At 40.0% G+C, this 26803-nt stretch overlaps 1 protein-coding gene across 7 annotated transcripts in view; it reads right to left on the reverse strand.

Annotated features, from left to right (window-relative positions):
• AKAP9 (A-kinase anchoring protein 9) overlaps window positions 1-26803 on the reverse strand; it is a 181144-nt gene that overhangs the window by 78729 nt on the left and 75612 nt on the right. For all 7 annotated transcript variants that reach the window (XM_075922389.2, XM_075922394.2, XM_075922392.2 and 4 more), the window contains 9 exons: window positions 25156-25235; window positions 22424-22562; window positions 21542-21639; window positions 17005-17113; window positions 16339-16537; window positions 12070-12166; window positions 11208-11300; window positions 7360-7728; window positions 759-983 (listed from right to left, as the gene is read on the reverse strand). In XM_075922389.2, coding sequence (XP_075778504.2) covers window positions 759-983; window positions 7360-7728; window positions 11208-11300; window positions 12070-12166; window positions 16339-16537; window positions 17005-17113; window positions 21542-21639; window positions 22424-22562; window positions 25156-25235 — 1409 coding nt within the window. The remainder of the gene's footprint in view (window positions 1-758; window positions 984-7359; window positions 7729-11207; window positions 11301-12069; window positions 12167-16338; window positions 16538-17004; window positions 17114-21541; window positions 21640-22423; window positions 22563-25155; window positions 25236-26803) is intronic.

Here is a 26803-nt window from a genome sequence, read left to right on the forward strand (position 1 = left end):
ACTGTGACAATGTCAGCAGTGAGGACAGGGCACTAAAAGGATCAATGGAGTGCTTCTCCACCAACAATTTTTTAACACGCTTCAAAAAAACAAAACAAAAACCTAGACAGATTCATGAAGGTTAGGTCCATCAATGGCTATTATCCAGGATAGGTAGAAATGGTGTCCTTAGCCTCTCTTTGTCTGGGAACGGGTGACAGGATCATGTGATGATTACCTGTTGTGATCCCTCCCTCTGGAGCATGTGGTATTGGCCATTGTCAGCAGACAGGATATTGGGATAGATGAACCTTTGGTCTGATCGAGTATGGCCATTCTTATATTCTTATGTAACAATCAGAGAGTGGGGACAATTAATGATAATCCTTTGGGACTACACTTAGGGCTCAACTAGACTACACTAGAGTGTCAAAAGTGTATATGCAAATTCCCACTAAATTTGCATAACCTCTTTCGACACTCTAGCGTAGTCTAGATGAGCCCTTAGTCTGAGGGAAATTGGTTAATGGAAGCTGGTACCAGAGCCCTCCTACCCTCGACTTGGCTATGGTAGGCTTCACTATACAGCCAGTGATAGGAGATCAGGCTGTTAAATGTTTTCCCAGAAATAATAAGATGGTTGAACTGCTGAAGGCTCCAACCAAAACTAGTCCATGACACGTTAGGGCTCATTGTGGTAAGAATATATGTTTTAAAGCCAAGATCAGTTGTTAATCCACTCTTCTGCTCCTGCAATATTGTCCCAGGCCCCACATTACCTCAGCCAACTGAACTTTAAGTCTTTGAAGCTCTGCTAGGAGTTGTTCTTGATTTTCTTTTTGCCGTTCCATTTGCTGCATATGGCCCCGTTTCAATAATTCTGTTGCCTGCTGATGTTCCTGATATTGTCGTACAAGTTCCTGCCGCATGTCTTCCAAACGCTCTTCATATAGCAACAGCTGACCTGAAGTTTCTGTATAGGATGTTGCCATCTCATGACAAGGCTGTAACAGTTGAATTGTTATTAACATTTTATATGAAGGTACATGTATGAAATGGTTACATAATTTTCCAAAAAGATTCTCACAAATCAAAACATCTATCATCCAAAGGATCAACTTGTTGCCTCCTTGTAGGAAGGCCAAATGCTAAAGAATCACATACTCCCAAAGGGGTTGTTTTCACTACAAGGAAGATCAGTGCTGCCACAGTCAGTCTTCTGGAGTTCAATTTAGCAGATCTAGTAAAGATCTGGTAAATCTAATTCAGAGGACACCCTTTTTGGCACCAGTCCTCCTGCTCCCCCCAAAGAGTAAGGAAAACTGGCAGGAGTGTTTGCTCCCACTGACCTTCCACTGCGGAAGCTCGAATTAAGACACGTCGACTTAATTCAACTCAATTAAGACGCATATCTTAATTCAACAATCCCCTATAGGTTAGACCTGGCCTAAGAGTCAATAAACATATGTAACTAGCCAATTAGCCCATCATAAAACGGGATTTTCAAGTCTCTCCTCCATGTCAGTCTTCTCTCCTGAGCCTCCAGTCTCTCTCTCTCTCTCTGTCTCTCTCTTTCTCTTCTCCTCCCCTCCTGCCTCTCACCTGGGGGACCGCGGAGCCCAAATGGTCTTTTGGGCTCCGTGCTCCCCGTGCTGCATGGGGAGCGTGGAGCCCAAACGGTCGCTTGCGCCACTTGCTCCCATGTGGCAGCCTGGCTGAGCAGCGCAGAAGTCAGCTGAGTGCCATGGCAGGCGGCAAAAAGGGGCGGGGCATGAATGTTCACGACCCGGGGGCAGGGCCCGGAGCCACTGTCATGCCACACATCACCGCCCCACCCCCCCTTCCCGTCCCGCCGTGGCACTCAGCTGACTTCTGCGCCATTCAGCCGGGTCGCCAAGGGGAAACAAGAGGCCGTTTGGGCCCCACATTTCCCATGCAGCCCGGGCCACCCATCCAGAAGGAACAGCTAACATTTCAGCAACAGCGCCGCCCAGAGGGAACAGCCAGCATTTCAGCGTTACAGACTCAGAGACATTGGGCTACTATATATATGATGATGTGATGATCCAAAACAAAGAAAAATATTACTTTTGTTTAATATTTTGGGGTTGATGAGAGAATACAGGAACTTCAGACATGTAATTCTATCTAAGTAGTATTAATGTCCATGCCCTTATCTCCAACCTTCCCCATTGCAATCCCCTGCATTCTGGCTTTACACTTTTAACTTCCTCTTCTCAAATCTATCAAAAATGCTACCACTGATCACTTTCCTTAGACTAAATCTCATATATTCTTCTCTACAGTCTCTTCCTGGTAGGTGCCTTAAAAACAATGGTATTGGTTATTCACAGGTGGGTCTCTCTCATTGTCTCCTATTGAAGCTCTTCTATTTTGTAAAAATAATTTTACTGGAGTAGAGACTAGGATCCAGAAATCACCTCTTCCTAGTGACAATACTAAGGATTCATCATCACTCTCTGAATGTACTGTATTTTACACAAAGTGCAACATATTCAACAGAAGAGACAGAGAGACCCATTACAGAATAACTAATAGCTTAGTGGTTAGGGCATTCACCAGGAATAAGGGAGACCTAGGTTTGAAGTCTTTGCTGAACATCAGTGATTTGAATTTGGGTCTTCCACATGAATGCCCTTGCCCTATTAGGAACCTCCTCCTTCATTTTGTGAGTGATGCCTTTGTAAATATAGCCCTTCAGTTTCTTTACTTTTATTTAAAAACACAGATGCCAGATATATTAAAACCAAATATTTAATTTAGAACAAAAATGGTTTGTTTGATGCAATAACATTTTTCTCATTTTTCCATTCACTGAAAATTCTAATAAATTTAGGTTTCTAGTTGACCCAAAGCAATTTTTTCCTCAATTTTTGGAACTGCCAGCAACCCAAAACATCAATTAGTTGTACATCTCTAACTTTTAACTCTTCAGGACAGGGTTCTAATGTTTTGTTTCTCCTACGGGATAGTGCTGTTTACAGTGATAAATTAGTATTTGAAAAGGTATATTCTATGTTCAAGTGGCAACAACAAACATTAGAATATAGATAATGCTTCCACCATGCACTCATAAAAAGAGTTGATAGTGCATATTTCGTGTTATTTAAAAATATATATGGAACAGTGTACTTTACATTTCCAATTGTCTTTAGAACACCATGTTTGTAAAAATATGAATTTTAGAAGTGCTTTTCTGAAAATACATATCTTTACAAGTACAATATATAACATAAATTTGTTTTCAAACTTTAAGCACCGTACAGACACTAACATTTCACATAATCACAAAACACAGCTTCTAAAGAACAAACTCATTATTAGATCTGAATCCAGTTTAGTGCTGTAAGATAGCATGTAACTGAATAGTCATTTAACCACATCAAATTTTAGCGGTTACATGGCTATTCGATAGTCCCCAGGGGCAAGGCTGGCAGTCAGTGTGCTCTCAGGCCCACTCTGGGGGAGCCCCCTCCTAGCTCACACTGCTGCCTCTGTATCAGAAGCAGTAGTGTGGGGTGGCAGCACAGAGCCGGTCTGCAAGGGGATTCAATTTAAAAACCAGACTCCTGCACAGACCAGCTCTGCTTACCGCCCTGCATTGCTGCCTCTGATACATAGGCAGCAGCATGGGATAGCAGCAGCCCCTGTCAAAGAAGGGTCCGCAGCGGGGTCTGCTTCATGGCAGTAGCCCTGTCTTTGGAAGCTCAGACCATTTACGGACAGGGGCTGCTGTTGCGGACTGAGGCTGCTCCATGGAATGTCTTTCATAGAGGCAACAGAAGTGCTGGTTGAGGGGGCAGGCAGCACCACGGAGCTGGTGCTGGGGGGAACTTCCAGCAACCCAACACATCAATGAGCTGTAAAGTGGACAACATACTTGCATGCTGCCATGTAGCCCATCAGGCACAAAGACCCTCTTGCCATGATTAGGGGGAATGAAATGATTCCGAGTCCAGTGTGATCCAGTAAGGGTTGGAATCTTCCATGCCACAGAAATGCTCTTGTGCAGGTGGAGTCAAGCACTGCTCCAGTGAACTCTATCTTGTATACCAGAATGAGCGCTGTCTTTTTGTCATTTACTAGCAGGCTCATTGATCTGCATGTGGCCTGCATCATCATGACATCCCTTTGGACTTGTACCTGGAGCAGGCTTTCAACAAGCCAGTGTCAGTGGTACCGTCTTAATCATGGGCATCACAGTTAACCCTTATGACTCCAAGGCAATTAGCCAGTGGCCTGGTACTCCTGGGGTTCAGTGTTTGGGACAGAGCTGCCAATGAGTGGGATGAGGGTGCAGGATTTGGGATATAGGAAGGGGTGAGAGGTGCAAGGTCTGCTTAGGAGGTAAGGTGTCTTGCTGGGAGGAGAGTGCAGGAGCAGGCTGAGACTATGGCCAGGGGGAGGGTGCAGGAGTGGACTGGGGGTAGGTGTGTGGCCAGTGGGAGAGTGCAGGACTAGTCTGGGGATAGGGTGTCTGGCTAGGAGGAGGGTGCAGGAGCAGGCTGAGGGTATGGGGTCTTGGTGTGTGTGTGTGTGTGTGTGAGGTGGGTGGGGTTCAAGGTCTGGGCATGAGGAGAAGGGGGCCACTTACCTCTCTTCATCCCTCTGTTGCTCCCAGGCACCATGTAAATTGGCCTCCTGCTGCTCCCATTGACAGGAATCCAGCCAATAGGAACAGCGGGGAAAGCCTCCAGACAGCGCATCTATTCACTGCTGTTCCCCCAGCCGGGAAGGGGAGCAGCACTGCACAGAGCCGCTTCTTCTCCACGAGCCAGGTGGCACAGCGAGTCTTGACACTTTCTCTCCTCCCCAGCAGGAAGCTGGCACTGGTGCTCCAACTTTGCAGGGGGCACAAGGCTGCAGCACCAGCGCAGGCTCCACACTGTGGGGGGAGAAGGGAGCATGCAGGGAGGTTGAGCTCAAGCTGAGAATCACTTTCAAGGTGTCTGCTGACCGCACTTTGAAAACTACTGGTGTAGAGGTATTCATGCCTCTAATTGGCACAAAGTATATTCATACAGCCCCTTTTGAAATAGGGAACAGGAAAGAGGAGGCTTGCTGCAGGGCATTAATAATCTTTGACACTCCTTCATGGAGTCATGCCATTCTAGCAGGTGATATGGAGCAGAGGATGTCAAACAGGGAGTCCAATGGCTCCTCTAGCCCCTCTGCCTAGAGCCCCAGGTTGGAGGCAATCCTCTTCAACAGCTCCTGATGAGCCTTGGCATCATCTTGGGAAACTGGATGAAGGGGAGCCATGATGACTTCATCTGGAAATGATGAGCGAAATCAACACCATGAGGTCTACGACTTCACCTAATGGTCAAGAAGGCTGTTCCCCTGGATCTTCCTGGGCAAGAGAGATGTTTTCGTCTGGAGTCTCTGCTTCAAGAGGAGGTTGAGATGCTAAGGTTAATAAGCTATCTGAGGCCTCCATCAATGACTGTGTGGGCTGCAATGGTTGGATGAAACCCCAGTGGTTCCAGGAGTACCAGGCCACTGGCTAATTGCCTTGGGGTCATAAGGGTCAACTGCGATGCCCATGATGAAGACGGTACCACTGACCCTGGGGATTTTTCTGCTGACAGTGACTGCTGCTTGGTGCTGGTGTTGGATGTGGTTTGGGCACTGTCAAGCGACCAGGAATGGGTGGACTGGTGACCTTTCTCTGTGTAGTGCCAACCAGTATGTCCCAACATAGACCTGACCTACGTATAAAAGGCAGAGGCGCAGCAGTCCAGGACCCAGCACAAGCTGGGGCTGCTCAGTCCCAGTTTCTGCTGGGTCCCAGACCAAACCCCGCCGTGGCTCTGCCTTTTAAACGTGGTAAGATCAGGGCTGCCTGCATGCCCGGCTCCTACTACATTTAAACTGCAGAGCCACAGCGGGGGTAGTTCTTGAACCCCGCCTCCCCTTATTGACTAACTGTGTAGTCGATACAAATTGTATTGACTACAAGATTAGTCAATTCCCCACTTCTTAACATCCTTATACTGGTGCATGTGGTGAGCAGACATTCCTATATAGAATGGATACAAGCAAGCACTCAAAGAAGAACTAGGCTAAGTTCTACTGGTTCCTTTCTGCAGAGAATAGATGAAAGGGTTATTTATTTGAAATGCAAAAATTAGATTAATTATAATTCCATTTATATAATTCTTTGCAATTAGAAAATCATTGTCAGACACATTTATTTGTTCCTGTCTCTTATTCCCTAATATATGGCATTCAGAGGACTCATTATTTCTCACTGATCCATGGTGCTGACCGTCCCCTAAAATTGAATCTGGCAAGCTCCCAGATGTACAAGTATTACCTGTTTCCATTTTGGAAAGAAGAACATATAACTTTGATCAAAATTAATTAAAAAATTATAAACAAAATCAAAAACAAAAGTTTTAATATCTTATTCCATGTTTAAGTTTCTTAAAAGTGGATTATGTACAGAACATTTTAAATTTTGCTACATTTATTTCGGTTTACTCCTGGATATATACTTCCTCTGTCTCCATGATACCAAAAGGAAGTAGACTTGGGTGGTTTTGCTATTTAAGCAGATAAAGGGAGATAATCTGAGGAGGCTGTAAAAGATTAGCACCCTCTTGTACTGTGTGTAGCTTCACTCTACAGAGAATCCATATGTGGCAGCCTACCATGAGTGAACGTAACATGGGCCGTCACCTTTGTGGAAAGGAATGAGTTGAGCAAACTATCTTTGTCACCTTGCTACAGTAGCCTCTGTAGATATAACAGGGTAAAAATGTCCCCATCTCACTTCATAAATTGACAAATGTCTAGCGAGTAGGAATGGTTGCTAGCCTTTGAACATAACTCTCCTCCCCTACAGATTATGAAAAATAAGACATTTTAGCTATCGCTTCTTTTCCTTCAGATCATTTCCCCTATATATAAAGGAGGATAAGGTGGGTTAAAATAATATATTTATACAATTGTATCCCCTTTACATAAGTTTCATGTGTTAGTGATAAAATGTATTTATTAGCATTAAAATAATTTTAAAAATTAAGTTTATTTTTTACTGTTGATGCCATTCTTTCTTTTTGGAATTTCACAAGTTTTGACCATGAAAATGGATTAGTCATTTTCAGTATGTTCAGTTTTATGTTCCACTTCTCATGCATTAGTGTAGTGCCGCAATATTTGGATTGAAATCCCACACACAAGCTGCTATATAAAATATGAATTTTCACGGAATTAAAATAAGCCATAACATTTCTGTTAAAATTAACTCTTTTCCATTTAAATTTTAAATACCCATTTGTTTAGATCTAAATTACATAGTAATACTGTGGAAAAAAGCATACAATTTTCTAAGGTGGATGTCACTATACTTACTGTAAGCTCTTTGCCTTGGGACAAAAGTTTTACTGGAAATCCCATTTCACACTTGCTCTGTTCTAGTATGTAAACAGGCTTAACTCTTGATTCAAGTTGTTCTTCAAGAGAAAAAATCTCACTGGACTCTTCATTCAGCTCCTTACTAAGTGGTTTCGACTCTTCTGCATGTTTAATTTCTACTTTCTTCTCCTTAATCAGATAGCTGTCTAATTCATCATCAGTGAATTTTTTCCTACTTTCAAAATGTTTTTCCTTTTGATGAACAATTTGTGTTTGTGCTACTGATAGTTCTGATTCTTCCTTTTGTCTAGCCATTCTTGCCAGTTCAGTCTGTTGGGCAAATGCTACACTCATTGACACAATAACCTGAAAATTTAAAAACAATCTTTAGTAGTTCATACATAGCTGCAGCATCTACCATTACAGAAGAAAACTAGTTGCTACTTATCAATAATATGAATGAATAAAATCAATTTTACATGGAAATAAATATATTAAAAGGCATAAAAAAGCAATGCAGTTAGCAAATAATATTTGTATTTCAATAAGATATCCTAATGTGAGAAATATTATTGGGAATACAACTATATAGTGCTTCATAAAAAAAATAAATCAGTCTATAGTATTTAACTCCCATCACCTGAATTCCAACAGTTGACTATAAACCATATGAAAAGTTATTACTTTATTAGTTCTATATCAGAGGGGTAGCCATGTTAGTATGAATCTGCAAAAGCTGCGAGGAGTCCTGTGGCGCCTTATAGACTAACTGAAGTGTAGGAGCATAAGCTTTCGTGGGCAAAGACCCACTTGCATCTGACAAAGTGGGTCTTTGCCCATGAAAGCTTATGCTCCTACACTTCAGTTAGTCTATAAGATACCACAGGACTCCTCGCAGCTTTATTAGTTCTATGTTTATCTTCTATTAATCTCTCAGTGCGATTCCCCTCCGTGTTTTTTTCTATTTATGTTACACCTCATAATGAAAGGAGATGGATAATATTTTTCACTATAACCTTCAAATTCTTATGAAGAGTACAAGAACAGAAAATAAATTCTGCAATGATGAGAGATATTTCTTTTCAGCTGACATAATGGAGATTGTATAAAGAACTTAAATGGAACATTTCTCATTTTACAGAAAGCTAGTTTACCTAGTTGAGGTCTAGAAAAATATCTTGCAAATGTAACAACAGGTTTTGAAAAAAGCAGCAAGACATTCAAACCTCTCCTCCTTCTTGATTATCATAAATCATTTCTAATGGTGAAGATAAGACAGTTTGGCTGAATGATCCAGACACTTGAAGGATACGAGGACTGATAGTGTGTCTGACATATGCATCTTACTACTTTCTACAAAACCTTTTGTTATAGTTGCAGATATTTTCCTAGACATTAACTGGGTAAAAAGGCTTTCTGTAAAATGTGACGTCCCATTTTAAGTTCTTTATACAATTTCCAATACAGTCCTCATTCTCAAGGAAACTTGCACAACACTTTCAAAAAACAAACCTGGGAGTTTAAATTCATAAGTCTGCTAGACATCAAAACTCATGGACTAAAGAGAGACATTGATTTATGGCTTAGTACTACAACCTGTGATCTGCTAACACCCTCTTTTTGTCATCAGACTGGTGAGGTACCGTATTTTCCGGCGTATAGGGCGACTGGGCGTATAAGACGACCCCCTATCTTTTTAATTAAAAGATAGGGTTTCATCTTATACCCCAGCGCCCCTCCGCCTCCTTTGCTCCCGGTGTCCCTGGTCTGCTGGAGATGGTCCCCAGCAGACCAGAGGCACCGGGAGCAAAGCCGCCAGGAGCGCCTGGGCTCCCCCCCCCGCCGGAGCCCCTCCGCGGCTTTGAAAGCCTCGGGGGAAGCCGGCGGGGGGGCATCCCAGGCGCGCATAGGCTCCCCCCCCTCCGGAGCCCCTCCGCGGCTTTGAAAGCCTCGGGGGAAGCCGGCGGGGGGCATCCCAGGCGCGCATAGGCTCCCCCCCCGCCGGAGCCCCTCCGCGGCTTTGAAAGCCTCGGGGGAAGCCGGCGGCGGGGCATCCCAGGCGCGCATGGGCTGCCCCCCCGCCGAGCCCCTCCGCGGCTTTGAAAGCCTCGGGGGAAACGGCCGGGGGGGCATCCCAGGCGCGCATGGGCTGCCCCCCCGCCGGTTTCCCCCGAGGCTTTCAAAGCCGCGGAGGGGCTCCGGCGGGGGGGCAGCCCATGCGCGCCTGGGATGCCCCGCCGCCAAAGCCGCGGAGGGGCTCCGGCGGGCGGGCAGCCCATGCGCGCCTGGGATGCCCTGCCGCTGGCTTCCCCCAGGCTTTCAAAGCCGCGGAGGGGCTCCGGCGGCGGGGCATCCGGCGTACAGCCACGACCCCCGATTTTTGGGGGATGTTTTTTAACTTCAGAGGTCATCTTGTATGCCGGAATATACGGTATTTATGGGTCATTGTATCCTGAATATATATATGTGAGGGTTAGCCCTGTTAGTCTATATCTGCAAAAACAATAGAGTCCTCTAAGGAACTATTCAAGGTACATACAACAAGGAGTTCTATGACACCTTAAAGACTATTTAGGCATAAGCTTTCGTGGACAAAAACCTACTTTGTCAGAATGAAGCATCTGGACTGGTCTTTGCCCATGAAAGGCTATGCCCAAATAAATCTGTTAGTATTTAAGGTGCCACAAGACTCCTCTTTTTATCCTGAATGGTCCATTAGAATATGCTCTAACTACTTATACTAAGAGCCCTACGGGGATACAAACATTTCCACATCCAATCTGCATGGGTGATAATTATTTGTATCTCACCTGGGATCTGCATTCCAACTTTGACTAATAATTGCATCCACACAGCACCCTTACCCTATCTCAATGTGAGAGCCCTGCCCAAAGCGTTTAATTTGTAATGAAAGAAATACTGGGGCTTAGCCTTGGCAAGCCCCACTACACATTGAGCACTGCAGCTGGAGCCGTAGCCTCCCTGCATGTGTGAGCTGACAGACTCAAAGGAGTAAGTCGGTGCCGAGGCTTACGTCCTGTGAAGCCAAGGAGTGTTGGGGCTTAGCCTTGTATGGTAAACAATATAACCGGATCCATAACCATGGATTTGTAGTGTTCTACTTATGCTGAACAATCTGCTCCGCCTTTCCTTTAGCTGTGATACTTGGAGTATCTTTCGCAGACCTGAAGAAGAGAGCTTATTTCTCTTCTACCAACAGAAGTTGGTCCAATAAAAGATATTACTTTATCCACCTATCTCTCTAATGACAATACAATCATTTAGTCCACAAGGGAAAAATGTATACACATTGCATAAATACATACACATAGAAATGTAAATCTGTTTTCTTTTTTCATAAAGTAAAAAATAATAAAAATGGAACAAACCAGGTAAGCAGCCCAACCCTTCTAAATTTAGCTAAGCTTCCAATCAACTGTAATCAGATACTCCTTTAAAAAATTGGATTAGACTGATTAAGTTGCTCTTTTCCTTTACAGAGAAGATTTTGAAAGGGCTATACAGAGGATTTTAGGGGAAAGATCCCTGGAAGATGGGTATTGGTTAAGAAAATAAAAGATTTAACTAGCATATCCTATGGGAATGAATGAGAAAAGAAAAATAAAGCAGATTAGTATGGGCCTTCTTATTACATTTAGCTTGTGTCAAAAGCACAGTCTTCCCTACATGCTTTGAAATATTCTTTAAAGTTCAGATTCAGAATAATTTCATGAACATAAATACAACTATAGTAATATATTTCTTTTTTAATTTTATGAATAGTAACAAACAGTAAATAAAACCACATTATACATGTTTAAAAAGTTGTTACTACAAAGATATACCTTAGCTATTTCTTCTTCTAATCTTTCTTGGTACTGTTTGTCCAACAGCTGAATAACGTCATTGTCACCTTTTGATTCCATTTCGCTAGGAAACTGTAAGAAAACAAATATGAAATATTAATTCATGCTTTCTTGCTTTTACTTTCTCAATTCTACAAATTTTAGCAAGGATACTGAATCTTCTTACCCTTTTTGTCCCTTAAGGTTACCCATAAATTGGTTGAAGTAATCTTGGTCAATGGAAAAAAAAAGAGTTGGGGAATGGAATTTCCCTCACTGGCTCCAAAATGATTAAGCAGTGGTTCAGTTTTCCACCACTGTTTACACCCGCAGATGCACAGAAACCAGGTAAGAACAGAAGGAATATGACTATGTCATAGAGTCTTACAAATAAGCCTGAAAGACAGTACTACCAATACCAAAAGTTCAAAAATTATGAGTCTGGTGTCAACAAAATATTAAGAGTGGATTGTGGTTTTTTTTATTTGCCATCTGCTTTTTGAGTCTTTAAAAATTGTATTTCCAGCTTTCTTCTGCAACTAGGGACGATAAAAACTTTTTTTTAAATGAAAGAAACCTAAGATTATCGCTCATCATAATTTTATGACACACATATTTGCTTTGCTAAATTTTTATAAAAATCAGATTTTCTTTTGTTTCTTGAGTATGGGCTGAACTCATGTTTATATTTCACTGCCAAATATATGATATAACTATTGAGATTATCATCATTATTACTCCAAAACATTATTCCCATATTTCAATGATGTATTGCTGATGTGTAACTATTTATATTCCAAATTACTTAAATAATGCTGAAAACACATAGTATTATTGTTAGGCAAGTTGAATTATACAGTACCTCTATTAACCTCTCTGGACGTTGTTGATAAAAACTTTCAGTTTGTGTCATTTTTTGCATGACATCTTTAGAGTTTTGCTGTGACTCTGCAGATATACTAAAATATAAAAGAAAGATTGAAAAAAGTTAAAATGAATATCTGGTAATATTCATTTCCAAATACCTGCAGCTGATTATATAAGGAAAAATTAGTAAAAACTAGTGACATAGAACATGTATTTTACTTGACAAAATTTATGTAGTACTCTTTAATAGTAGAATGCAAAATGATGGTTAATATTTACTATTTGTATTGCAGTAATACTCAAATGCCCATTGAGTAACAGCCCCATAGATAAAAATATGGTATAAACACAAAGCTTAACAGAACCTATGTAACTTACAGTTATGCATGTTAGTTACTGCAAAATTTGACAATATAAGTTTAAACATAAAAGTTGGGATTTTCGAAATACACTTAAGTGACTTAGGAACACAAAGCAAGTCACAAAATTCTTATCATATACATACAGTAATCAAATTTCAAAGATTTCTACAGTAAAAGCTGTTATCCGACATTCAATTAACTAGAAAACTCAATTATCTGCCATTCCTGATATCTCCCAATACAAATCTTCATTCTAGTAACCAGGACTAGTATATTGTTTAGCCCATTATGCATTTGCTGATTCTGCATTGTATTTTTATGCAAAAGAAGCAGAAGACAAGTAAGCAAGCTGAAATTAGCAACTAACTAAAAAAACAGGTTCCATGGTGTGTCATAGGGTCATTACAGATTCAGACTAATCTCCTATACCTTCTACATTTATAATGATAATCAATGTTGATAATGATGACCCTGAGGCACTACAAGATCCATAAGTGCCTTCTGAATCATAGAAGAAAGATAAAATTATGTTCAGTACAATTCTAATGTTAAGAGTATTTTTAAGTGACCTGGGTATACATCATGTGTTACCCATCATGGTCTGTAGTGTCAAAAATAACCTATTGTATAGAAAATGTAACCTGTATATACCTAAGAAACTAACCATTCTGCAGTGCAGTTCTTCTGCTGGATTAGTGAGTACCTGTATACTATATATTTTATACTGTATTCATTTTATTATATTCTAATTATTTGAAAATGGTATTCCATTAGTAAAGTTTAACCCTCAGTTAACCAGAATACTCAAGTAATGGTACTGCCCTCCACCATACACCCAACATGTCAGATAACAGAGCTTTTACTGTATATGTTTGAGACATATTATCAGTTCTACCAGTATCTTCAATTACAAGTATAAAGAAGCTTACACAAACTGACGGAATCTTTCAAAACAAGATGTTTTTAAAGTATGACTACTTTGTATATACTGTTTTATTGAGAGTTAAATGTTACCAATGAAATGCCATTTTCAAAGTATAAGGTGTTCTACAGGGATCCATACTAGACCAATCCTATTCAACATATTCATAAATGATCTGGAGAAAGAGGTAAACAGTAAGGTGGCAAAATTTGCAGAGGATACTGAACTGCTGAAGATAGTTAAGTCCAAAACAGACTGTAACAAGTTTCAAAAGGATCTCACAAAAGTAGGTGACTAAGCAACAAAATGGTAAATGAATTTTAATGTTGATGCAAAGTAATACATATTAGAAAACATAATCCCAAGTATATGTACAAAATGATGAGCTCTAAATTAGCTATTATCACTAAAGAGAGAGATCTTGGAGTCACTGTGGATAGTTATCTGAAAACATTCACTCAATGTGCAGCAGCAGTCAAAAAAGCAAATGGAATGTTAGGAATCATTAAAAAAGTGATAAAGAATAAGATAGAGAATATATTATTGTTTTTGTATAAATCCATGATGCACCCACATCTTGAATACTGCATACAGATGTGGTTGCCTTATCTCAAAAAAGATATCTTAGTATTGGGAAAAGTTCAGAAAAGGGCAACAAAAATTATTAGAACTGCTATACGAAGAGAGATTAAAAAGACTGGAATTTTTTAACTTAGAAAAGAAGAAATGAAGGGAACAAATGAAGGGAACAAAGGGGTATATGACAGAGGTCTATAAAATCATGACTGTTGTGAAGAAAGTAAATAAGGAAAAGTTATTTACTTGCTTCCATAATACAAGAACTAGGAGTAATCAAATTAAATTAATAGGTAGCAGGTTTAAAACAAACAAAAGGAAGTTTTTCTTTACGCAAAGTACAATCAACCTGTGGAACTCCTTCCCAGAAGATGTTGTGAAGATCAGGACTTTAACAGAGTTCAAAACAGAACTAGATACATTCATGAAGGATAAGTCCATCAATGGTTATTAGCCAGGATGAGTAGGAATGGTGCCTCTAGCCGCTGTTTGGGAATGGGTAACAGGAGTAGGATGACTTGATGATTACCCGTTCTGTTCATTCCCTCTGGGACACCTGGCAATAGCCACTTTAAGTAGACAGGATACTGGGTTACATGAACTTTTGGTCTAATCAAATATGGCCGCTCTTATGTTCTTAGATAGCTCTATATAGTCTACCCATGTTGAGTTAAATCTCCCATTGTTGGCAGCAAGTTGATACAAGGAAATTCAAAGCTCTGGTTACACTCTTAGGCGAGATGTTACAAAAGGTCAACGTTTGAACCAGACTATACAAATATTAAGATTTGTGGCTTTCACAAATCCTTCCTCTAATACTCCCTTTTTTGCTGTCATGAGATAAAAGAGTGACTGGCTAAAGACAAGTTAAAATGTGAAAAGTGAACGAAATAAGATATTAAGTTTCTTTACTGCTAGGTTTATGATCTTCTGACTTTTAAAAAGTATACAAATTTGCAAATTTACTTTCCTCAGCAGCATATTTTATGTAAAACTATATCTTCAGTAAGATAACTTTGAAATAGGAAGGAATCCAAAATACTTGATAACTTTCTGAAAGTAGCAACAATTCAGTATGTTAGGTATAGAAAGGTCTTGATTATTTTAAGGACTCTTATTAAAATTTTATTCTGGTATCCTTATAAAGACGTCAGATAATTAACTCATTCTAAACTATACTGTGTGGTGTTCCTCAGTCTGAGGATTCACTGAGTTCAACTAGAACTATTAAAGAAATAACTCAAATTTCTCAATAATGATCCACAGCTTGTTCCATTAATTATTTACCATGATGTGATAGAAAATATAACTGGTGAAAAGATCCTTCCTAACTCCTAGCAAGGAAGTAATTAATTCTCTGCTTGGCTCTTAAAAAAATTACAAGTGAATTAACAAAGTAAGGAAGGGGACTGAACAACACTCCTGCCCCCAGAATCTATGAGACCTATAGGGAGGTGGAGGTCCACATTTGGTTCCTAGAAGGCAAAGTGATACCCAAGCAAGAGGCTTTTTTCCATTAAATTCTATATGTATGTGAAAACCTTTGGTTTCCTTCTAACTTGAATGATGCTCAAGAATACAGAGGCGAACGAACAGGACACTGTATCATTTAAAGTGTTTATTTTAAAAAGAATGTATGCTCATGAGTATTGTTAAATATTTAACTGCACAAGTTAACTTGAATTAAATCAGCAGATTGACAAGTAAACACAATGATCAAGTGGTGATGTGACAAACCCCTCCCAATTGCTTTATGAAATGGACTTATGGACATAAATATACATAACTCAAAGGTGCTTTGAGCAAATTATGTCGTGCAACCTATCAATCTTCACGTCATAATCCGCTGGTTCTGTTTATTTTATTTTTATGTGGATTTTATTAAAATCTGCATTATCTGTACTGACCTCGACAAGTTATTATCCTTTATTATATCCTTTATGCATTTTAGTTTGTGTCACCTGTTACAGGGCAAAGTCACAGACGACCCCTTGGGGGGGGCAGGGGTGCTTCCTGGAGTGATGACACGACCACTGCCACTTGACTTCCCCTCCTACTGGACCAAATCTACTGGTTTCTCCCAACCAAGGCACCATGCTGAGATCACTGTCCCCCTCCCCCGAGAAACACTTGTGAAATAGTGAATTTAGGATGCAATAATTTCAGAGTTATGAGACACTGTTCCGTCACTTAGTTCCTTCTGGTTATATCATTTCTTTGTAAAATACCTGATTTTTTGAAAAAAGTGCTGAGTAAATAAATGTTCATATTATTTGTTATTTTTCATATTCAGATGTTGTTAAATATCAAGCTTTGCATGCATCAGCTTTTTAAAAACACTAATGTTTACATACAAAGTTCAGTATAAACTCTATAGAAACGGAGGATAAAGGTCATGGGATACCTGAAATGTTCAGGAGATTGTGTGACATCCTGAAGTCTATTCTGTAAATGAACAATCTCTGTAGTGTATCTCTCTTCAGTTTCTTTCAACTGCTGCTGGAAATAGGACCGGAGGTGCTCAATTTCTTGTGCATGTTGTCCTTCAAGTTGTGTTTTAAGTTTCTCCATCTCTTCCCAACGAGATGCTCTAACCATAAGATCTATATGTAGTTTAAAGGGGACAAATCAATTAACAATTATGCTAATAAACAGAAGTTCTCTCTGAAACAGTAAAACGATGACTAGTAATAACATCAAACGTCACATAAAAATTAAGGTAATTAATTTAATTGTGATACCAGAACAATCCTATTTTCTATAAATAACAATCTCACAAAATACTACAAGAACTCATTCTCATTATTAGTGGTAATATTAACAATCCCTTTAATAGCTAAAACTCCAAAAATAACACTGAACAAAGTTCTATAGCTCATCAGTTCAATTTCTAAACAATATTCCAGAGATTTATAGAAACAAAAAGCACATGAATCAGATAGATTCCTCCCTACTTATGATGTTTAACTCATCTTTTCTATAAACCAATTTAGAATTAAAGCAGTTTGTTAATCTTTATAGCTGTAGAAATATGAATGAATAAATAGGAAATGCATATACATCTCTTTACCAATAAGCTCTTGTGAAGGGGTTTGAAAGCCTTCTATTTTCATTTGAAGACAGCTGCTTTCTTCATTTCTACACTCCAGTTCAACACATGATATCTGTGGCTCTTCAATCTAGGGAAAGTATAATAAAAATAAATGACAATAGTTTAAGCAATATTTAAATCAAGATCAGAAACTGTAACTGTCCTGAAAGCATAATAGACACTAATGTTTTACTTGTACCCAAACTACCATTTATATAAAATACATTCGCATGCCTGCACATTTTGCAAACTATTTCTAAAAGCAACTGTTGAATATATCATATTTAATCTTTTAATATGCAACATATATATAGTCTGTACTATCAATTTTTCTGCTGATGACAGATCAGTAAGAAAAATGATTATTTCATCAAACTCTCTGAAATACATAGTAAATGGCTGTACCAGTGGGGTTACAGCTGTCCTGGTCCCCATCTCTGACTCCTGGTCAGTCTGGCTGAAATGGCAAGCAACAGCTTTCTCTCTGTGAGAGAGTCTTATGTCTGTTTTGTGTGCATTGATTCTTTGGCGAAGTGTCTGAGAAGTGTGTCCAATGTACATAGCAGACGGACACTTTAGGCACATGATGGCATAAATTATATTTCTGGATGAACAGGAATATGTGTTCTTGATCTTGTAATAGGCATAGTTAGGTCCAATAATGGTGTCAGCAGATATTTACTCTAACAGAAAGAGAGGGGTCTTTGCTATAGAATAACTGGGGGCGGGGGGGTGGCAGCAAGGAGTCAGAGATGGGGACCAGGACAACTATAACCCCACTGGTACAGCCATTTATTATTCATTTCAGAGAATTTGTCTGTTGGTCTGACAATCTGTCTGTCATCCTGCCATGGAACATGTGTCCCTACCCCAGCTGTGCCTACTGCAGCAGCCATGGCCAGGTGCTTCTCACCTGGCCCCAAACTGCTACCGTGGAAAAGCTGCATATGTACCACCTGTAGAAAGATTTGAACCTGGGACCTTAGTGTAGGAGCCTATAGCTTAAGCTACAAAGCCAGCTAGTTCTCAGCTTAGGCTGTAGACCTCCCTTATTCTTATCTCTGGGTATGTCTAAACTACATGGCTCTGTCGACAGAGCCATGTAGATTAGTTTACTCGAAAAAGGGAAATGAAGCAGCGATTTAAATAATCGCCGTTTCATTTAAATCAAAATGGCAGCCGCTCCGTGCCGATCAGCTGATTATCGGCACAGTGCGACAGTCTAGATGGGGATCTGCCGACCCCAGAACCCTTCGTTGGCAGATCCTGTATGTCTCAGGATCTGGGGTTGGCAGATCCCCATCTAGACTGCTGCATTGTGCCGACAATCAGCTGATCGGCACAGCACGGTGGCCATTTTGATTTAAATGAAGCAGAAATTATTTAAATCGCAGCTTCATTTCCCTTTGCCATCCTAACTAATCTACATGGCTCTGTCGACGGAGCCATGTAGTTTAGACACACCCTTTCACTGTAATTGGTCTAAGTGCCACTACATGGGACAGTAAACCACACCCACTAAAAGGGTGTGTCTAGACTGCATCTCTCTGCCAACAGAGAAATGCAGATTAGGCACATCAAAACTGCTAATGAAGTGAGGATTTAAATATCCCACACTTCATTAGCATAAAAATGGCCGCCGCTTTCTTCGGCACAGAGCTTTGTCGGAGAAAAGCAGCAGTCTAGAGGCTGATCTTTCGAAAAATAAAGCCTTTTTCAAAAGATCCTGTAAACCTCATTTCACGAGAGATAAGGGATCTTTCGAAAAAGGCTTTATTTTTCGAAAGAACAGCCTCTAGACTGCTGCTTTTCTCTGACAAAGCGCCGTGCTGAAAAAAAGGAGCAGCTATTTTTATGCTAATGAAGCGCAGGATATTTAAATCCCTGCTTCATTAGCAATTTTGATACGTCTAATTTACATCCCTTTTCCGAAAAAAGGGATGTAGTTTAGATGTACCCTAGGTGTGTGGGTTATACATACTGAACTCCTAGTCCCCACACGCACCCCAGAACAATTATTTAAATGAAGAAAAACAAAATTTATGTGAATTAAGGATGCAAACAATGCTGGGTAAATTTAATAACCTTATATTTACATGACAGAGTACTGTGTCATTTGCCCACAGACTGTTAAGTTCTATAGCATCCAGTACAGATATGGAGGGCAGGCCCTCTGCAAAGATGATCTTCTTGGTCCCAGGGTAATAGATGGCATATTGCTAGTTACATTTCAATTCATCCTCTTGTAACAGATCCATCAAGTTGAATTCATAGTGTTTTTTATAAATGTTTCATGTCTCTCCCACCTGCTTCTCAAGTCATGCATGCAAAAAAATCCCCTTAGAATGAGTTCAGAAATTTATTTTATATTGAAAGTTCATACTCTGTTTATTTACCTATAAAACATTAACATGTACACAATGCAGATAAAAGAGGTTCAAGTTATCTTAAGGAAGAAGAAATACTTTACTTCTGGTCAAATTAACCACAGACTATTCCTTTTACCCTTTAAAAAAATACAGGACATCTCTTTATGAGATTATTTGAAGATTTTCCTCTCAGAATTTTCAATTGAAGGCTACTGAATTTGTTCACAGGCAACAGTGAAAGAAACTTAATTAGATTTTTTTTTTTAATTTAGTTGATGTATTATGAAATAAAATCAATCTCCTAACCTGTATTCTAAATAGATTGGGCCAATGCACAGCCAATATGATGTATGCAGTCTTTGGGTGCTTCTCTCTTTTAGATGAATATTTTTCACTGAATCATGAGTTGAATTTGTACAAATAAATAAAAAAACAGCAGAATATTTGATAGGTGATGCTTTAAAATTATCCATGTAATTTTACATTATGTAATTGTTCAACTTTATACATCTATCTGTGTCCATCACAACTGTAAAAAGCAAACAGCATCACCCTAAAAAGTGACAATGTTCAAAGTACAGTGGATTCTGCTTAATAGGAACCCCATTAATAAAAACTTTTTGTTCATGGAATCATGAAACCAATACCATACAATGACTATAAAGTAAATTGCCTAGACACTGGTAACAGACATGTCGGCTAATGCCAACTTTTTGTGGAAAGCCTTAACTGTAGACATTTTTGTGGGGCTGCAGTGAGGGACAGAAGCAATGGGGCATGCAGAACCCAGGCCTGAGATTAGGTGCTGATGGCATGGCAGAAGGAGGGAGCAGGGCTACATGAAGGGCTACAAAGCACTTGTGTTCCCCATGCTTTCCAGATTGCATCCTGCCCTAGGGGACGGGGTCCAGCATATTTCAGAGCCCCCACCTCCTGTGGAAATCCCCAGTCACAAGTATGTTTGCAGGACTGTAGCCAATGAAGCTGGCACTGGGACATTTGAAGCCTGGAACCCTGGTGCCAGGGGAAGATAGTGCCTGGAGAGTACTGGAAAGGTACATTGAATCTCAGAGCTTACTTCTCTGGCTGTGGATTGCAAAACGCCACTCTTATTGACAATCGCAGGTTAAGGGCCAATTTTGACCATCTGATGAAGAGTTCTTAATAAGCAGAATCTACTGTATACACTAAAAACGGCTCCACTATTAATCAAGACTAAACTATATTTTTCTCAAATTTCTTGGTATTACACTTAGCTAAGTACTCATTTTAGAAACCACATGCATGAAATTAATTAAACAATAACACATTAATTATACGCCATAAATTGTATTGAAACTACTTAACTCAGGAAGGACAGTTAAACAATACATTAATTTCCAAAAAAAAATGTAAAAAGATAACATAAAACCTAACGTTTTGTGGCTCCATAGTTGACAGCGAGACATGATTAGAAATGGGGATATTTGAAGCTGAACCTATATTCACTTCCATGAGCACTATTTTGGATTTGGTAGCTTTCTTGATACGGACATATTAGAATGGAAGAACAATGAATACCAAAGCAAGTTCACCAAGGAATGCCAGTACATGGCTGATGATAATAGATAGGCCAAAATATTTCATAGTGAGATTAATATTGCTGGTGATGGACAAAGTGAAAATTCAGCCAAGCCATCTTAAGGAACAAGCAAGAGATTAATTCAGGTGGCACTCAATCTGCAAGGAAGCCATGTCCCCCTGGGATTTGTCAGTGTGATAAAGATATCTTGTAAAATCACTCTGAAATATTATAGGAAAGTTGGTGCAACTTTTTTCATCAAGAATACTGAGTTTTATACGATATAAAACATGACATTTAATAGAGTTTTCCATTTAATTCTGAAAAGTTCATTTTCCCTTCTTTGACCCAGCTATTACACAAGCATTAAATAGTATTTTATATAAGGCTTTAATCCTGCAAAAACTTGCATATGTGCTTCATTTTATGCATGAATAAATGGGCTATGTGATGTTTATGTGCACAAACTTAAATACTGGAGTGTTTGCAGAATTGGGAATTAATAAACAAAGAATAGATGGAATCCACAACAAGTATCTGTCTTGCATAGCTACTTTATAATTATATGGAAATATGAATAGTTTACCTTTTTACAATCCTTCATAAACTGTGAATGAAGTACTATCAGCCTGTTGTATTCTTCCATTATCTTGCTCAGAAGAGCTTGCATACTTTCTTGCAAGGCTAAATTACAAACAAGAGATTGTGACATTTCCATTAAATTCACAATTACTGCACCATGATACACTGTATTTTTAATTAATCAAACTGCTCACAAGTTCTTAACCGAAGAAGATTAATACCTGTTATACTACTCCATTATTGTAAGTGGGAGAGCAGCTATGCAAGTTTTTATGAACTTAGTATGCATGTGTTTGTTCATAATTTATGGTAGACCTGCTTAGCTTCTCGTGTTGTATGAGGAGGAAAATCAACCTTCTCACATTAGCTATTTGAAACTTCCACTATAGTAAGCACTGAACAGTGAGCACTGCATAAAATAAGAGTGATTCAGACTACTCAGACCTCTTGAAAGGTGATTAATTAGTGATGAAAATAAACAACTGAATCATATACAGAAATAAAAAAAGTGTATATAAAAGCTGTTGAGCTGACATATTAATATTGATGTCAGACCAGTGGTCCCCAAACTTTGGAGCATGCTTCCTGAGGAGTGCAGTGGGGCCCAGACCAGCTCTGACCTTGGGGTGAGGAGTGAGTGCCACCATGCTCCTAGCTCTGCTCCAGCCCTATCCACAGTTGCAGCTGTAGCGCTAGCTCTTCTACCAACTGCCTCAGCCATAGCTCCACCCCTGGCCACCAGCCCAGCTGCGACTGCACTCCTAGCCCAGGGGGCATGGACACATTGTATTACTGGTAAGGACAAGAGGAAAATCTGGACACTATTTCCTTAATTTATTAATACCAGTATATTAATATCATGTTGTCAGCAATATCTAAAAGTTACCTTGAGCTTGAATTCTGTGAGTTGGTAATTCTATGTTGGGTACCTTTCTCTCAACAAGAGGAGCATGGTACACATCTTGTTTGCCAGCACTAACTTCAATAGGAGTTGAGTGTTGTTCACACTGAACACTGTACAGAACCTATATGACAATTAAAAAAGAAACATAAGCATAGAAGATTAGGGTTGGAAGAGACTTCAGCATGTCATCTAGTCCAACCCCTGCTCATAGCAGGACCAATCCCAACTAAATCATTCCAGCAAGGGCTTTGTCAAGCTGGGCCTTAAAAACCTCTAAGGATGAAGATTTTAACCCCCCCCTCCCCCAGGTAATCCATTTCCAGTGCTTCACCATCCACCTACTGTGGGGCTACTCAACTTTGGAAGCCCCGGGAGCCATAACGATACTCCCCAGCACATGCTGGGGGTCACAACTTAAGTGAGGTTGCATATACATGCAAATATATGCAAATAGCTTCTTTCACACTGACGGGCATGAATACAAATCACTTCCCACAATGCCCCAGTGCTCCTCGCACCTCCTCCCTGGGGGCTAGAAACACTGACACCCTATATCGGTCTGTTCCAGCCAGCCTGTCCACTTGCATCTTTCAATGCTCACACCGCCTGAGAGATGCCTCGCTGTTGTGGAGTGTGTTTCCAGAGGAGGCTATGTTCAAAGGATCCCACCCACGGGCCACGTGTTGAGCCCCATGTAAACCCAAACCACACTGCGGGTTGCAGACAAACGGGCCGCAGGCCGCATGCAGCCCACAGGCCTCATGTTGAGAAGCCCTGACCTACTGAAATATTTATTTCTAATATCCATCCTAAGCCTCATGAACTGCAACTTGAGACTATTCCTCCTCGTTCTGTAATCTGCCAACACTGAGAATAACTTAGCTCCATCCTCTTTGGAATCCTCCTTTAGGTAGCTGAAGGCTATTGTCAAATCCCTCTTCATTCTTTTCTTTTGCAGACTAAATAATTCCAGTTCCCTCAGCCTCTCCTAGTAAGAGTGCCCTAATAATTTTTGTCGCCTTTCGCTGGACTCTCCAATTTGTCCACATTTGCTAAATGTAGTTTAGGCTACAACCAATAATTTATGATTTTATCAAAGACAACAGGCAGAGGAAACAGAATAGAAAAATAGCATCCATAAAGCACTATCATTTGGGTGTTGGAATTCACACCTCCAGATCAGCTGCTAGAAGTGGGCCTCATCCTCCTTGATTGGATCCACCTGGTCATCTCCAGCCTGATCCTGGCCTGCATATTTATTCCTGCCTCTGGAAATTTCCACTACATGCATCTGACGAAGTGGGTCTTTGCCCACGAAAGCTTATGCTCCTACACTTCAGTTAGTCTATAAGGTGCCACAGGACTCCTCGTCGCTTTTATCATTTGGGTAGTAACTTCCATGGAAATAGTTTTATACATCTGTTTGCAAAGTTTTCAGATGATAAATTACACAACATTTTACATTAAAAAAACATTGGAATGTGAGGAGGAGGATGGTTCAGAAAAAATATTGCCTTAGCATTGAAACTGACACGGTCAAGTCCTTTAGGTCTTATAGAATTAGCCTTATTCTGTTGCGGCTCACAGGTCAATGCATATTGCATCATACGTACTTTCGCTCTTACTTCCTGCTCCTTTGTTGGTGAAAAGTATCCTATATTGTAGAAATATATAAGAATCCTACAAAAAACGTTTCTGAAATGTTTGAAGAGGCCATTATCCAATCTATTCTCAATAATACATCAGGCAGGCAAAAACAAAGACATGAAATACATGTAAATACAAATAAAGAGACTGATTAAAGTTTATTGGTGCTAAACTGCCCAGGATGTATGGCATTTTAACATTGAGATGTTATAGCACCTGAAAGCATAGTTATACTCTGAAAAAAGTGACTGCACAAATAGCATTTCAGGGTTCCTTGTTTACTGACTCACTGATTTTTAAAATAAATATATTCAACCTACAAATAGGATAACTTCTCTTAAATGCTAGCTGTAGAATCTCAACTTGGACACTTAATGTGAAGCTGTGTTCTTTTGACTTTAACAGATCTAATATTAAAGAATCTGCAGTTGCAATTCAGTCAACAGTCTTCTTGGGCTACGTCTACACTGGCCCCTTCTCCGGAAGAGGCATGCTAATTTTGAACTTTGGAATAGGGAAATCCGCGGGGGATTTAAATATCCCCCGCGGGATTTAAATAAACATGGCCGCCGCTTTTTTTCCGGCTCGGGGAAAAGCGCGTCTAGACTGGCGCGATCCTCCGGAATAAAGCCCTTTTCCAGAGGATCTCTTATTCCTACTTCCGGAATACTGGCCAGAAGTTATGGGCTTGACGGGGAAATTACTGAGTAAAGCATTTTGGCTTATGCTTTGCAGGAAGTCAAACTAATTAATCGTAACAGTCCCTTCAGGCATTGAAAGCTATGAACTATGAATTTTGGCCATTTATAGCAGTTTACAGAAAGGTGGCAAGATTTCACAAGCACCAGACATAGAACACAGGAAAATGTCAGGAGCTGAAGAAATACATTAAGAAAGGAAAACTGTTCTGATTCTCAAACTGAATGATTACTATAAGAGGAAAAAGCTCTGATGAAAGTTTATTAAAGGTGGTGAGAAGAACTATAAAGAAATAATTTAATCAGTATATAAACAGTTCTTAATTTTCAAAATTCTCATATAAAAATGCGTATTTGGTGAAGTATTACCTGTGTGAGACTAACACATTCCTCAGACACTGCCTTGCTTAGCTTTTCTATAAGCATCAGTGTAGATTTGTCTTCATCACCTATTAATACAGATTAATATTATTAACTTATTTATTATAGCATGAATTGGGTGTCGCACTCTACTCAAACAGACAAGAAGGCACAACCCTAACAAGTTCACAATCTAAGGACAAACAAACAATAAGACAGAAATTGGGTGAATGAATAAGGAGATGGCTGGATAAAAATCAATGATTTATAAAATCAAAGATATCAGATTTTGTAAAATTGAAATTGGATTTTTTAAATCATCAGTAAAATACGAAATTTCTCATTTAAAAATAAGTTACAATTAAATCTTATCACAAACATGCTACACCTACAGTATTATAAAATGAATTAATTGCTCTAGTCTGTCCAACCTAGCATCCCGCTCTTGCTTCATAAAAGTTCTGGATTTTCAATTTCTGTTTCTCAGCACACTAATATATACAGAAGACAAACACAGGCTGGATAGGATTGTTTTTGTTCTGTGCTTATGTGGTGGTGGGCCTGGGCTAAGCATGGCAGAGGAGTTGGTTAAGACATTGTCTAGTAGACAGAAAGACAATATATAGGAAACGATGGAGTCAGCATAGAAAGGAAAAGCGGAGTGGAGTGGAAGAAAAAGGGAAGACATTATTCAGCACAGACACTGCTTCCTATATTCCCCCGCACTTTTGCCACAGAAAAACTGTCATGGCTTTTGGGTGTAAGAGACCCCATCTGAGAATATTTTGAAGAAATTAATTCCCTGGGTAAAAAAGGAAAATCCGTCAAGTGTAAGTGCAAGAATACATTTTGAGGGCCTACTTGTAAGAATGAACAGTCAAAAGGAAAATTGCTTATTGGGAGAAAATGATGTGGCTGAAGATATGGATACGGCTGAAGATCAATGTGGATCAACTTTGTAATGCAACATTCTACAAGACTCTCTCTATGCCTTTTAATATAAATATGATTTAAGAAGTAAATTCCTAAGCTGTTTGCTATGTTGGATGTTAAAAAAAAAGTTTAGCTTAGCAAATCCTTATGGCTTGTCTAATAAGTTAACTAGGGGTGCATCTACACTGCACCGTTATTTTGAGATAACAAACGTTGTTTTGAAATAACAATGCGAGTGTCCAGGACCTGGATGAAGCCAGCCTGACCACAGAGCTGTTCCAGGAGACCCGAGGACATCTCCCAGGCATTGTACGAGGCTGGGGAAAGAACATTGTGTGAGTGCCATCATCTTCCCATCATGCAGGGGATGGGGGAGGGGGAGAACTAGGTGCTCCATGCGTGGCCCTTGATCGCCACAGATCACGCAGCAACCTGTGCATTTGGGAGCATGTGCCATGCCGCTCCTCGACACGTGGCCCCAGAAGGCTGCGACACATGAACCTTGGGCTATTGGCCACAGGGTATCTGGAGAGACCTGCCATGCTCCTGACCCCAGAGTGGGACACCCTCCCTCCACAAGCCCCCTCCCTCCACAAGCCACCTCTAGAAGGAGGCAGGCGACATTCTCTCTCCCCCACACACACTGATCACTTCTACACATGGGCATGGCCACAGCCTTAGGGCAGCCCACAGCCCCGGGACATCGGGGCCACTGGCCATAGTG

The sequence above is a fragment of the Pelodiscus sinensis genome, chromosome 2 (assembly GCF_052426305.1).
Source record: "Pelodiscus sinensis isolate ZL-2025 chromosome 2, ASM5242630v1, whole genome shotgun sequence".
Lineage (NCBI taxonomy): Eukaryota > Metazoa > Chordata > Testudines > Trionychidae > Pelodiscus > Pelodiscus sinensis.